The following is a 15,628-nucleotide window of genomic DNA, read 5'->3' on the forward strand; positions in this document are numbered from 1 at the left end:
TTACAAGGACAATTTAACACACATACACATAAACAAAAATAAACTACAATTTAAGATCATCATTAAAGAACCAGCAAAATTATTTTAAAAAAAATTTTACTCAGAATGAAACTAATGTGCCTGTTGGATACAATGCAGCAAAAATGATTGGACAAAATGATGTCAATTAATGATATTTATTTATTAGCTTGCACAATTATGATAGAAATAGAAGGTATTGGAAATGGGATATGGAGCAATAGTTATAAAGAAATGCAAATATATTTTGATATTTTTTCCTTGTGTTGAATGAAGTTATTAACATTAACTTTTAATAGTTATTTTTGGTACTGTTCAAAATTTTAATGATTTTGAAGAAAGAAATAACTGCTTTTTATAGTTTAAAAAAAAGGAAGCACAACAGCAGTGGTTTATTTTTTAATATACAAGAAACTATAAGCCTATTAGAAAAGTGGGAGAATTTAAAAAGTTACAACCAATGTGGAATTGAATATGAGCAGTCAAAAATCTGATGGATCTACTCATATTTCACAAAAAAATTATAGAATTGGTAATATAGCTCTAATGAAGCTAAAAATGAGAGAACTATTAATATAATTCAGAACACACACACACACACACACACACACACACACAATTTACCAACAAAAAATACTGTTGTTGGTGATGATGGGCAATAGATGGTGCTGATGGTATCAGAGAGTTGTGTATGGTGGAGCAGTTTCCAGGAGGCAGAGGGTTACAAGTGGGGTCCCACAGGGCTCAGTACTAGGACCTATATTGTTTAACCTTTATATCAATGACATAGCGAGTGGATTGCAGGGGGATATTCAGTTGTTTGCGGATGATGCGAAGCTGGGAAGGATTATTAGTAATAGTGCAGATGTGGTATCCCTGCAAGAGGATTTAAATAAACTAGATAGATGGGCAAATGAATGGGGTTGTCAGTTTAATGCAGCAAAATGTAAGGTCTTGAGGTTTAGGAAACATTGATGGGATGCTGCATACTCTGTGGGAGGAGTTATACTGGAGGAAGTAGGGGAGACAAGAGATCTGGGGTTGATGATTGATAGAAACCTGAAGTTTAGGGGACATATTGCAAAGGTGGTGAAGGTAACACAGAGGATTGCTGCTATTATGAGAAGGACACTGACCTGCTGAGATAAGAGGGTTATCATTCCGTTGTATAAGTCTCTGATCAGCCCACACTTGGACTATTGTTCTCAGATTTGGTCCCCAGGATTTGAAGGGGATAAATTAACTGTGGAAAGGATACAAAGACGGATGACAAAGATGGTTTCAGGACTGTACAAGGATAGTTATGAGGATCGGCTGAGAGAATGTGGACTGCAGAGTTTGGTGGATAGAAGAAGGAGAGGTGATATGATTGAGACTTTTAAACTGTTGAGAGGTGGTTACAGGGTTGATACTGGGGAGTTCTTTTGCTTGGTTGATCAGCGGGAAGGAGTGATGACAAGAGGCCATCCCTGGAAGTTACGAAAGGAAACTGTGAGCAAGAGGGTAAGGAGTGGTTTCTTTGTGTGGAGGGTGGTTGAGCCGTGGAATGCATTGCCTGATGGAGTGGTGGGAGCGAGAACGGTCAGTGAGTTTAAAGAGTGGTATGATAGACTTTGTGTTTCTCAGGGGGGGGGACCTCCCCTCGATGAGTCTTTTGACTCCTTGGAGGCCTGAATAATAAAATAATAAATAAAATAATGGTAGTAGTGTCATAGTTGGATAATTAAGCAGTAGTAGTGGAGATGATGAGATGTATTTAGGAAGTAGATTAGTGTGCCCTCCCATGATGAATCCTTGGATACCCTGGAAATGTCAAGTAGTAATAATAATAATATTAATTTCTATGAAAATTTTAAAATTGAACTCAGTTATCGATGTTATTATATTATATTGTTATTATTCAGGACCTCCCACAGTGAGTCACAAGGCTTATCGTGGGAGGTCCTAGACAACACAAAGTCTGTCATGACACTCAAATGCATTCCACAGTTCAACCACTTTCCATCCAAAAAGGCATTTTGCACACTATTGCTCACCACTTCCATTCATTACTTCAAAGAATGGTTATGAATGGAAGTGGTGACTGTAATTACCCTGTAGCAGTCTAACTACCTGTCACCAGTTTAAATGTCTCAGTCACAATACCTCTCGTTCTAACAATCGACCACACTTTTCAGTCCATATGCCCTCAGCCTATCCTCATAATTAACATTGTGCAGTTCTGGTATCATTTTTGTTATCTGCCTCCACATCCTTTCCTAGGTTAATTTATTCCCTCTTCAAAGATTGGTGACCAAATCTGAGCACAATAATCCAGATGTCGTCTGATAAGGGTTTTATACAATGAAATCATCACTTTCTATTTCTGCTGATCAGCATCTTTCTCAATATTGCAGCAGTCCTCTGGGTTAACTTCACCACCTTTGTGATATATCCCCAAAATTTTGCTTTTCTATCAGTCATCATCCCAAGGTCCTTTGCCCACTCCACTTCCTTTAGTACAGTTCCACCGAGTGCAGCCTCCCATCAGTGTATCCCAAACTTCAGTGCCTTATATTTTGTTGAATTAAACTGACATCCCACACTCGTTTCCCAATCCATTGCTTATTCAAATCCTCCTGAAGTACTGCCACATCTGCACTATTACTAATGACCCTTCCCAACTTCACATCATCTGCAAACAACTGATATACAGGTTAAACAATATAGGTCCTAGTACTGAGTCCTGTGGATCTCCACTTGTAATCTTTTGCTTCCTTGATACTGCCCCCTCATATGCAACTTTCTGATATCTATCAGACAACTAATCCCCAGTCTAATTTTTAATCCTGTGATCTAAGCATGTATGCTGTAACTTAAATATCAACTTATCATGTAGCACCCTGTCATTGCTTTTGCAAAATCTAAAAAAATGATAATATATGCCTTTCCCTCATCAACCACCCTTATTACACTATTATAAAAGGCAGTCAAATTACTAAAACAAGAGTATCCCTTAACAAATCCATACTGACCCTTACAGATAACACTATCCTAGTTTGCCCAGTTCTCTATATGATCTCTCACTAATTTCTCCAAAATTTTAACAACTACAGAAGAAATACAGAACTGGTCTATAGTTTGATGCTTCCATTCTACCACTACCTTTATGCAATGGCACTATCTTACCTTTCTTCCAATCCTTGAGCACTTTTCGTATAGCCAGATTCTCCTTGAAAAGAAATAGATGGAACTGTCAGTTCTTTAGCACATTCTCTTAAAACACATGTGAAGTCCCATTTAGTCCTATTGTTACAAGAGTACATAATATTTGAAACACACTCTCTAATGCACTTCTAAACCTTGAATTCTTCCCATTGCCTTAGTAACAAAACTTACAATTCCAGAATGAAATACCTGAATGAAAGGATCCTTGAAGAACTCCAGTATGTCTTCTGCATCAGTCACTCTGCTCTAATTTTCATCTACCACTATCACTCTTTCGCAATCATTTCTTCTCCTGCCAGAGGAGAAATGATTGTTCATGCATCCACTTTCCACCACTCTCCTTATACTTCTTTCAATATCTGTTTTTCATCTGCAGTTTGTGTTTAATATTGTTTATTTAACATCAAACCGTGTTCTCTTTTTTCCTTGAAGTATACAACCTGTCAACTTGAAGAATAAATATTTCTTCACTAGTTCCCATGCACTGCCAATATCTCACCCTTCCAATTCTTCCATCCATGGAACTGCTCCAAGCTGATTTCTAACATAATAATCATCTGCTTTATAATAAATTCCACATAAATTCCTTTCTCCTAGATACTTTTATATGTCTACTCATCCTCCAAGTCAACTCTACATGGTCTCTCTCTCTCTCCAACTGGGGGCAAGGATGTTATCTGAATTATAATCAGATCCTCTTCATCATAAAATATATATTAATACCAGAATCACTTACATTTAATATTTTTATTTGTAAAATTTTTGGCTAACTTTCATAGCCATTATCAAGCCAGTAATAGGAAAACTCTAAAAAGAACAACAATTTAATCTAAATCATGCGATATTATGTGTACTATAGGCTGCAGGAAAATAGCTCCATCTGCATTAATAGATATTCAGAATAAATTACAATAAAATAATTTAGTTAAATTATTTTTACATATAAACAATAAATTAATTACAAATTAAGGAACACATGAATGGTGAGTATTAGTATCACTTCCCAAAATTGAGAAAGTTTCAGGCAATCGCTTTTGTTCAGGTTCGGTATGTGAATGTGTGCTTCACAGCTTTCTTTATAGAGTGTAACATTTTGGTTTTGTTCCACTGAATCCTGTGTCTTGTAGATAAAGCATGGCTTGCCAAACCAGATTTGTTGGGTTCTTTAAGAGAAATGTATTCTTGATGTTCATCAAGATGAATTTGTGCAGATCTACCAGTTTGTCCATAATAACATAAGCCACAAGAGCAGGAGGAATTCTGTAAACTCCAGGAGAGGAATACATTTCTTTCAAGAATGTATTCTTGAAAATTCTTGAAATGTATTCTTTCAAGAATACAGATGATCAGATGGTTCATGAACCTCATCTTCAAAAAGGAGTTTGCTTATGTCCTGCCAAAACTGGTTTTTTTTTTTTTTTTTTTGGTCTTTCTCTTCCTCTGTATCCATTAGTTGGCCTATAAAGAGCAAGAACACTGAATGTAGGTGAAGGTGGATATCTATTTATATATTGAATATATTAGAGTAATATACTCAAATTATTAAAAAGATATATATTAGAAAAAAATTGCATCATTTACATTTTGAAACCCATATTTGAAAAGAACAAGATTTTACAATGTCCTACAACTAGATTTCTATAATTTCCACTTCTAGTGGAAATTATAGAATTACTTCAAAATGAATTTTAAAGAAATTTTCTGATTTTTATGAAACATTCAGAAAAAAATTGTCTCTTTCACCATTCACCTTGGCAATCAAAGATGTTTCTACTCATTAAAGTTGGAACTAATTAAGCTGATTAATTTGTAAACAAATAATATGCATAGTGTCTCTCTTTGATCATTGAAGCTAGTGGAATTGTACTAGTAGTGGTATTTAAATTTGTCTGCCTTCTCCTTTAAAAAAGTTCCCATTTAGAATAATAACTATGTGTCTATAACCAACAAAATGCCCTCCCACAGTGGGAAAGCATTTTGTTGTTTAGATAGTTGAAGGGTGGAATAATTGTAGGTACAAACAGTGCTGTACTAGAACTTATGTTGGCATACTAGCCCATTCAAGGGTTGGTTATGTGAAGATTCATTCAGTTGCAGGTCAGACAATTGAGAAATTAATTACAATTCTGTCATTTTTTGTGAACAAATGTTTTATGCATGAATTATATCAAACAGATTTTGATCTCAAATATTTGATGACCATGTACACTTAGAATTAGTACTACTAGCTTTGAAGGATATTACTAAATTTTCAAAAAACAAATACATAAATAAATAAAAATGAATAGCAACATTAAAAAGTACCAAAACACTGATTAATGCTTTTCATGGAAATTTTTGTAATTTTTGTTTCAGTATATATTTTTTACAATTTTGCTATAAATAGTTTAAAAATTTGCTATATCTCAATTTATTTTTGTACATGTATACCTTAAGTCCGCTAAATATATTGTCATCATTGGGTGATTGCAGTTTTATAAAATATGTTAATTAGTACGACCTGCTTACTCAGTGTCTCGCTCCAAAAGTCTCAGTTTGGCTCACATCAATAAAAAGTTGTCAATTTCTAGTATACAGTATTTTGCAACTTATGCAAAATAAAAAATTCACTTATACATTATTTAACTGTATAAGTAACTGTTTCTAAGTGAGACTTATCTGTGCCTGTGTTTTCACAGAAGAATCCAGTAAGGAAGAAGTAGAGGGATTTCTTGACTCATTAGACAAAGCAGTTAATATATAGAAAAGCTGGTCATCATTGGTAACTTGAATAGAAACAGAAATTATTATTTCTCAGGCATTTCCAAGGAATCAACAACTCGTTATGGGAGGTCTGTACTAACCACTATTAATGCAATCATACTTCTTATTGAATCAGTGAAACACTCACAGCTTCTTCTAACAAACAACCCATTCCACCTTTTCATACAAAAGACCTAATACTCACCCCTTACGAACCACAATTTTACACAATTTCCAGAGCTGACATTTTCTTCTCTCCCTTGCTGCCATGTATTGAAAATAAAGTCCTCTTGTGTGAATCCTATAAAATCCCTTTAAAAACTTTTATGTTCCTGTCATGACTTTTTTTTTTACTTATCAACTAGTCTTTCTAACCAACATATTTTTAAATTGTTTGAAGTTTTGTATACCCTATTCAATATACCCTATTCCTCCTATGGGTTTAAATTCGGAAGAAGGCGAGTTCAGAAGCCTTAAGGTAGCAGCCCTACCACTGAACTATTCCATCGTCAGGCTAGTCCCCTGACATGGAGAACATAACCATACTTGTAAGCTGACAGAAAAAAATAATCGGATTGAATCTATGGGAAACGACCCTGGAATGGAAAAGGGAAAACGAAAATGGAAACGACAAAATATAATACACATAGCAAACTGGAATGTAAGAGGAATAGCATATAAAGAAATAGAATTAGACCAGTTATTAAATGAAAGAAATTTTAAAATAGCAGTAATCACTGAAACAAAAAAGAAATTAAAAGGAACTATGAGAACTGAAAATTTTAATGTGATATACAGTGGAGTTGACAGAGACCAAAGAGCACAAGCAGGAGTCATGATTTGGATTCATAACTCCCTTTCAAAACAGTTAAAACATTATAAATTATGGAATGAAAGAATAATAGAAGCTAGAATAAAAATAGATAGAGGCTATTTAACAATAATTGGTTTATATGCCCCAGAAGAAGGAAGAGAACAGGATAATATTGATTTTTATAATCAGCTACAAAACATATATAATAAAATAAATAAAAATGATTACATAATTTTAGCAGGAGACTTAAATGCAAGAATTGGAAACACAAAAATTAATAATAATATAGGAATACATGGAGAACACACTCTAAACAGAAATGGTAAAAAATTGATTGACTTTGTAGTTTATAATAACCTAAAAATAATGAATTCCTTCTATAAACATAAAGACATACATAAATATACTTGGGCAGCAAGAGGATGGAAATCAATATTAGATTACTTCATATTAAATGAAAAGACATCAAAATTTTCACTAGATGTTAGAGTTCACAGAGGATATGAAATAAGCAGTGACCACTTCCTTGTTAAAATAAAATTAAGATTACCACCTAAATGGCTACAAGTAAGAAGAACAGAAAGAAAAATTGAAACATTTGTTTATAAAACTAGACTATTGAATGACACAAATGTACAATGGCTATATGAACAAAGAATTAACCAGTATCTAGATAAAATAAAACAAAATGAAGAAATAGAAATAGAATGGCGTAATATAAAAACGATACTAAATGCAGCAGCAAATGAAAGCTTAGGAAAGACCAAAAAATTCAATAAAAGAAAAAAACTGAAGATCTGGGATGATACAATCAAAGAAATAATCAAAAAGAAAAAAGAAGCCTATCACAAATGGTTAAGCAGTAAAAGATTAGAAGATGAAATAGAATATAAAAGAATAAGAGCCATAGCTAAAAGAGAAGTCAGAAAAAGACATAGAGAATCATGGAATAAATTTGTTTCTAATTTAGAACATGATTTATATAAAATAAGACCCAATGTATATAAGATTTTGAAACACCTAAATGCAGATACCAAAGAAAACATAAAATTAAACACTGAATTGAAATTAGAAGAATTTCTAAATTACTACACAGAACTGTGGACAGACAAATATTTTAAAAAAGACAACTGGCAAACAATTAACGAAAATGAAAAGGAAATAACTGAAGAAGAATTAGAAATCAGCCTGAAAGAAACAAGAAACGGAAAATCACCTGGAGAAGATAAGCTAGGTTCAGAACTATATAAATACGCAGGAACAAGATTCAAAGGAAGACTCTTATTATTTTTAAATAAAATTTACTCAACTGGTATCCCCCCAATAGAATGGAAAAAAGCAATTTTGATTCCTATCTTTAAGAAAGGTAATAGAGATGACCCTAAAAACTATAGAGGTATCAGTATACTAAATTCATGTTACAAAATATACAGCAGAATCTTAAATAACAAGCTAATGAAATATTCCGAAAACTTTATTCTAGAGGTACAAAATGGATTTAGAAAAGGACGATCATGTATAGACCCAGCCTTCTGCCTAAAATTAATAATAGAGAAAAGAAGATAATATAATTTAGAAACACATATTGCATTTATTGACTTTGAAAAAGCATTTGACAAAGTTAAAAGAAACATATTATTTAACATATTAAAAGAAAGACAAATACCAAATAATATCCTAAAAGCTGTCACAAGTATATATGAAAATAATCAAATACAAATAAGATTAAATCATGAGCTATCATATACAAGGGAGATAAACCAAGGGGTCCGACAGGGATGTCCCCTCTCAGCAACTCTTTTTAATACCTACTTAAATGAAATAATAATAAAATGGAGTAAAAATTTACATCAAGGAATTAAACTTTTACCTACAGTTAACTTAAACACTCTCCTCTTTGCAGACGACCAAATAATAATTACAAATTCTGAAGATAACTTACAGAAAGCTATTTTAAATCTAAATGAGATATCCAAAGATTATGGTATGATAATATCAACGGAAAAATCAAAAACTATGGCCTTTAAAGGACAAGATCCAGCAAGAACTAAAATAGTATTAGATAACAAGATCTTAGAACAGGTGAATTCATTTAATTACCTAGGATGTATGATCACTTATGAAAATGAAAAAGATATAAACATAAAAATTGCAAAATATTTAAAAATAACAGGAGTAATTAACTCTATATTTAAACTAAACCTAGTTCAAAAACAAACCAGGCTAAAAGTATACAATACATTAGCCCTACCGGTCTTAATGTATGGAAGCGAAATCTGGACAGTAAAACAAAAAGACAAACAAAGATTAACAACAGGAAATGAAGTTTATGAGAAAAACTGCAAAGTATACCCTATTTGATCACAAAAGAAATGAAGATATTATGAAAGAATTAAACCAAGAACCAGTAATTGAAAAAATTAAAAAATATAAACATAGATGGATGGAACACGTTCAAAGAATGAAAACAGAAAGATTACCAAAACAAGCCTTAAAGTACAAGCCATTAGGAAAAAGAAAACCAGAACATCCTCTTAAATGATTCAACGATGACTTCTAAGACCGGAACAGGCCATACTAGGCCTAAATCCTTGATACGTATGATGATGATGATGATGATGATGTTTTGGCTCTAAAAAGTTCCATATTTGATATCTAGAGCAGGGTTTCCAGACTAGGTTAAAAAATAAATAAAGAATATAAAAATATATATAAATATAATTATATAGATATATATAATTAATAAAAAATAGAAAAAAATCCATAACCCACTCAGAGTATTGCATTCTCTCCTCGACTTCAACACTCAGTTTAATCCCCCCCCTCCCTGAAAAAAAAATTTGTGGACTCATCGGTTTCCTCAATCCAGTTCCATCAATGTGTTACACATTTTATGTCAAAATAATCACCAGTCATCACTTTTGATTGATAGACGTTTTTCTGAAAATCAACCTGTGCTCTACAGAATACTCTGCTCTAAAGAAATATGTGTTAATAACTTCCAGACATCTGAGATACAGAAATTCTGTGTTTAAATCAACAATAATAACAACAAGAACCAAATATTTTGATACTTGCTGGATATTCTATGTTCTTATTCAATTTATTTTGTTTTCCTTATTATTTTTATCCTTGAGAAACTTCATTTAGTTGTTGAAATAATACTGATTAAAATATTTTATTATTTTTTTAAGTGTTGTTAATAATCTATTAAGTTTCTTTATTAACATATATAAACAATACATATAAATAAGTGGAATAATCTCTTGGTACTACACACTTTAAAGGATCCATCAGTGAAGGTTTGGTCTCCTCAGGGACCATCATTTACATCAGAAAGAATCTTAGCAGTTGCTGATAGGTTGTGAAAGTCTTTTTTTGCACATATAAAGTAGACTTTGGAGAAAACTACAGATGGTTATCTTTTGGAACTTTAAGAACATTATTACACTTTTACTATGGGTATGAGTGATGATGACATTTTATCACTGGCTATGGCTATATTCAATACTCCCCACACACTGCTCTTCTGTGGGGAGGGCATAGCCATATACACTATCTGTCAATAATTGTCCAGACACTTTAGCAATTTACAATTGATACCAGCAGGTGAACGCTAATATTGGGTATGTCCACCTTCAGCTTTGATCGCCTCCTGCACCCTTTGAGATAGTTTTTCTACCAATGTGCAATGTGCAGCAGACAACAGGTGGAATTTGTCTCCATTCTTCCATCAAAGCAGCACTAAGTTTAGCGACAGATCGAGCATGTGCTGCTCTAGACCTAAATCACTGCTCCAATTCGTCCCACAGGTGTTCGATGGGGTTGAGGTCAGGACTCTGCACAAGCCAAGTCAGTCATTTAACACCCATCTCATACCATTCCATAACAGCTGCAGCTTTGTGGCATGGGGCATTGTTGTCTTGATAGTAACATGAGTCCATTCCATAAAAACTCCACAGTGTAGGCAGCAAATGGTTATCCGAATATCAAGGTACTGAGCTGCTGTCGTGGAACCATGGACAACGACCAGTGGACCCACTCCAAACCATCTGAATGCACCCAACACCATTACTCCTCCACCACCAAACTTTACTGTGGATACAACACACTGTGATAACAAGCATTCACCAGACTGCCTCCACACCCACACCCTGCAATCAGACTGGAAACAGATGAACCTTGATTCATCACTTCAGAGTACCTTTTTCCACTGGTCAATTGTCCAGTTCACATGCCCTTTGCACCAGGCCAGACAAGCTGCTTTGTTCGTTGTTGTTGTGTTAGTTGTGTGGCACTGCTCTTCTGTGGAAACCCAGTAAATGGAGTTCTTTTCATACAGTATTAGTGCTCACCATGGTATTACTGTAGCTTTGGAACTCATCACGGATGGTCTGTGCCGATTGTAGCCAGTTTTTCCGTGCCATCTGTTTCAACACCCTCCTGTCCCTCTCAGTCATTTTCGGCAGGTGTTTTCCTGCACTAGTGATGCCAGAACATCTCCATTTGTTGATCACATCACCAGCTGTTGATTTTGGTGGCATATCCATACGTGTTATTGCTGCTCAACTGGAGTGGCAATAACACGTATGGACATGCTACCAATGTGACATCCCACGATGACACCTCTCTCAAAGTCACTGAGTTCACATCATGTTGCCATACCGCCTGTATTCAACTTCTGTGATGAAATACTACTTCCTACTATCTGTACACCAGTTTTTATGTTATTAACAAACCTGGAATGTTCCATAACTTTTTGTGGTGACATTGCAGAAACGAATAAACCAGTAGATTATACGGGAATTGTGGTTAATGAAGTGGAGGTGAGTAGTCTATTGCATAACCTCAATGTCAATACATCTGTGGGATTGGATGGTATACCAGCTCGTGTTGTACGAGAAGCAGCTAAAGAATTGTCAGTACCCTTGACCATTTTGTTTAATTTGAGTCTCGGGTCTGGGTTAGTCCCGAGCGGGTGGAAAGAGGGGAAAATAGTTCCACTGCATAAAGGTGGTTCCAAGACTGCTGTAGTAAATTACCGACCAATTAGCATATCAGGAATCATTGTCAAGGTCTTAGAGAAAATAGTCAAGAGGAAAATACAAGATTGGATAGAAGAAAATGGGATACTGTATCGGGGACAGCATGGTTTTGTGAAGGGTAGATCATGCCTCAGTAACTTGCTCACGTATTATAACACAGTGACGGCTGAACTGGATAAGGGTAATGGGTTTACGGTGATTCTACTGGACCTTGCCAAGGCCTTTGACAGGATTCCACATGGAATTCTAATCAGTAAATTGCAGCATATGGGAATGGACATAGGGTTGGTGAGATGGGTAGGAGGGTGGTTGACGGAGAGATATCAGAGAGTGGTTTACTCGGGAGTAGAGTCCACAAGACGGCCTGTGACTAGTGGTGTGCCACAAGGATCTGTTCTTGGACCACTGCTGTTTAATTTGTTCATAAATGATATAGGAAATGATCTGAGAGGAACAGTTCATTTGTTTGCAGATGATGCGAAGTTGGGTAGGGCAATAGTGAATGCAGATGACGTCAAAATTTTGCAGGATGATTTGGATAGATTGGAGGTCTGGGCTAAGGAGAATGGATGTCAGTTTAATGTGGCAAAATGTAAGGTTATGCATTTTGGGGTGAAAAGATTGGCGGCAGTTTACTGCATTGGTGGAACCGTGCTCCAGGAAATTGATGAGGCACAAGATTTAGGAGTGTTGGTAGATAAGGAATTGAAATTTAGGGGACACATTGCAAAAGTGACCAAAACAGCTCATCAAATCACTTGGTTGCTGAAGAATACGATGACAAGCAGAGACAAGCAGGTTATTGTTCCTCTGTATCGAGCCTTGATAAGACCCCATCTAGACTACTGTGCTCAGATTTGGTCACCTAGGTTTCTTCTTGATGGGGAGGAGGTGGAGAGGATCCAGAGGCGAGTGACCAAGATGATAGCAGGTCTGTGGAATGAACCGTATGAGAACAGGTTGAGGATTTGTTGGTTGCAAAAATTGGTTGATAGGCGGAGGAGGGGAGATATGATTGAGACATTCAAATTACTGAAGGGTTTCTATAAAATTGATTCAGAAGATATTTTTGAGAACAGGGCTGGTTGTGGGAGGACTAGGGGACATCCATGGAAACTGGGCAAAAGTGTGGTTAGTAAAGGTGTTAGAGCTGGGTTCTTTACTTTTAGAGTAGTGAATGAGTGGAATGCGCTCCCTGAGTCTGTGGTGGATGCTGTGACAGTGAATGAGTTTAAGGCGAGGTATGATAGATACTGTATGAATGTCAAATAGTTGTGATGAATATGATTTGGGGCCTCCCTCGATGAGTCCAATGACTCCCTGGAGTTGCCCGTAATAATAGTAATAGTAATAATAACTTTAAATAATAGGGGTGTCTGGACAATTTTTGGTAGATAGTGTTTGTCGAGTGCAGTATAGAACGCATTGAAATTGTAAATCCCGCAACTACCAATATACAAATCACTGGGGTAGAAGTCAGCATACTTAACTGAAATTCTCTACACAAACCTAACAGGAGACCTGAATGCTAAGCACACATCCTGAAACAGTAGAACTACAAATCGAAATGGTAGAGCTCTCAATAACTTTGCTGCTGCTGCTAGGAACACCATGATTATGAGACTTCCTGATGTCTTTGACATAGCGATACTACAAAATATTGTGTAATAATACCAAATAAGCATAGTGTACAACTTCAGCTCTTACCACAACCCAATTTTACTTCAACTGGGCTCATCACTGAAAATATCCTAGTTCTGGTCCCAACCATCAAATGCCCTGTTCCAACCATCAACTCAAAGGGAAAAAATCAGTGACCATGCACAAACTCCGCCCAACTTTGAGATGAGATTAAAAACCTGATCCATGAAAAAACATAGCCAGGCACCAATACCACAGAATGCTGGCGTCAGAACACTGATAAGCACTCAACAGGGCTAAAAAGGAAGTTCAATTGGTTCTCAGAAACTATTGAAACCAACAATGTGAGACAAAACTTTAGTCCTTAAACATAGAGGATCAGCTGCTCTGGAAAATGGCCAACATTCTACACATAGACAGTAAACCCCTCTCACCAATCCATTGTTAATGTGGTCTGGTTTACCATGATGTAGACAAAGCTAAAACTTTTACTGACAGCCTAGAGAAGCAGAGTCCAAACTACACCTGCACAAACTAGACTTCATCAGAAAAGTACACACCTGGGTACACTGTATGCCAAAATATGCAGAGGGCAAAATCTCATCCAACTGACATCATCTGCTGAGATACATGAAATCATCACCAAACTTAAAAATAAGAAAGCAGCAGGCCCAGAGCAAATTTCTAAAATAATTATCAAATGTCCCTGTCACATAAAGCCATAATTCACATTGTTGCTATTATTAATGTAATATTAAAATTCACTACTTTTCATCACAATAGAAAGTGGCTGATATAATCTTAATTCCAAAACCAGGAAACGGCACACCTTCCCAAAACTACTTCCCAGTCAGCCTGCTTTCCTGCCTAGGAAAAATAGTCAAGATGGTAGTACTAATAAAGACTGCAGAATGTTACTAAAGAATTAAATCTTATCCCCAAGGAGTAATTTGGATTCCAGGAGAACCATTCCACTGAACACGTTCTCAAAGTCATGGAAAATATCAGCATAGAGTTCAACTGAAAGCAACACACACACACACACACACACACTGAAGTGATCTTCCTGGACATTACCAAAGTATTTGACGAAACATGGCACAATGAGCTTCTTTTCATACTCCTGCAGGCCAAATTCCCACTGGGATTAGTCAAACTTACCAAATCGTACCTCAGTGATCACAAACTCCAAGTGAAACTACAGGAAATTAGATCATCTGAATGAAAAATCACAGGGCTCCCTATTGTCACCTCTGCTTTTTGCCATCTATGTAGCTGACATCCCACACACACACACACACACACACACAGTTGCCACAATAGTATTCCTATATAGAGATGATACTCCAATAATGGTCCACTCTCCCTGCAATCTAGATTAGCAACTGGAAAATTGTAAAATGCAGTCTCAGAACTAGAATAGTGGTTCAAAAAATAGTGAACTGATTTTAACAGTGCTGCAGTGCTGTTCACAAGAAAAGTGCCTCCATAGTGCAAAGTGGTCGTGTTTGGCGGTCCTATTCCATGGCAACCAGTAGCCAAATACTTAGAGGTTCAACTAGATAAAGGGCTTCACTTCCTGACTTATATTGATCATATCTGCTCAAAAGCAGTATGGAGTTATACTCATCATTGAACCATCATAGCTGACTAAGCAATTATGCTTAAACTGCTCCTATACAAGATGCTGATCAGGACAGTCCTAATGTATGCCTCACTAGTGTGAAGCCACACAGTGAATTCAAACATTAGCAAATTACAGACAATCCAAAACAGATGTTTACAAATAGCATCTATGTGGGTAGTCTGAAAAGTTCTCAGCCTATAAATGAAAACACAAATTTATAATTTCAAAATTATTTTTATTTTTCAACATAATCTCCCTTAAGACTAATACATTATTCCAGCGATGCTCCAGTGCCATTATCCATCCCTGTAGTGGTTCTCAATAAGATCTGCAAAATACCCCTCTACACAGTGGTGTAGCTAGAGCTTTTGCTGCCCAGGGCGGTCCATGAGTTTGCCGCCCCTCTCAATACACGCCAAAAATACTACAAAGAGTCAAAACGGCGTATAGGGAAATAAATTAAAACACTATGTTTATTTTTGAAGTAAAACTTTAATTTCAACATTGTAAAATGTTATTTTTCTTGCTTTTCTG

General features: G+C 35.6%; 1 protein-coding gene across 1 annotated transcript in view; it reads left to right on the forward strand.

The window, feature by feature from the left end:
- The window catches only part of LOC150106868 (regulating synaptic membrane exocytosis protein 2-like), an 828,152-nt gene that overhangs the window by 533,086 nt on the left and 279,438 nt on the right, over positions 1-15,628 (forward strand). The window contains exons 18-19 of the mRNA XM_090393494.1: positions 1,327-1,354; positions 2,523-2,531. Coding sequence (XP_090249620.1) covers positions 1,327-1,354; positions 2,523-2,531 — 37 coding nt within the window. The remainder of the gene's footprint in view (positions 1-1,326; positions 1,355-2,522; positions 2,532-15,628) is intronic.

This window comes from Typopeltis vanoorti, chromosome 5 (genome assembly GCF_054136105.1).
Source record: "Typopeltis vanoorti isolate ZY-2024b chromosome 5, IOZ_Tvanoo_1.0, whole genome shotgun sequence".
NCBI lineage: Eukaryota > Metazoa > Arthropoda > Arachnida > Uropygi > Thelyphonidae > Typopeltis > Typopeltis vanoorti.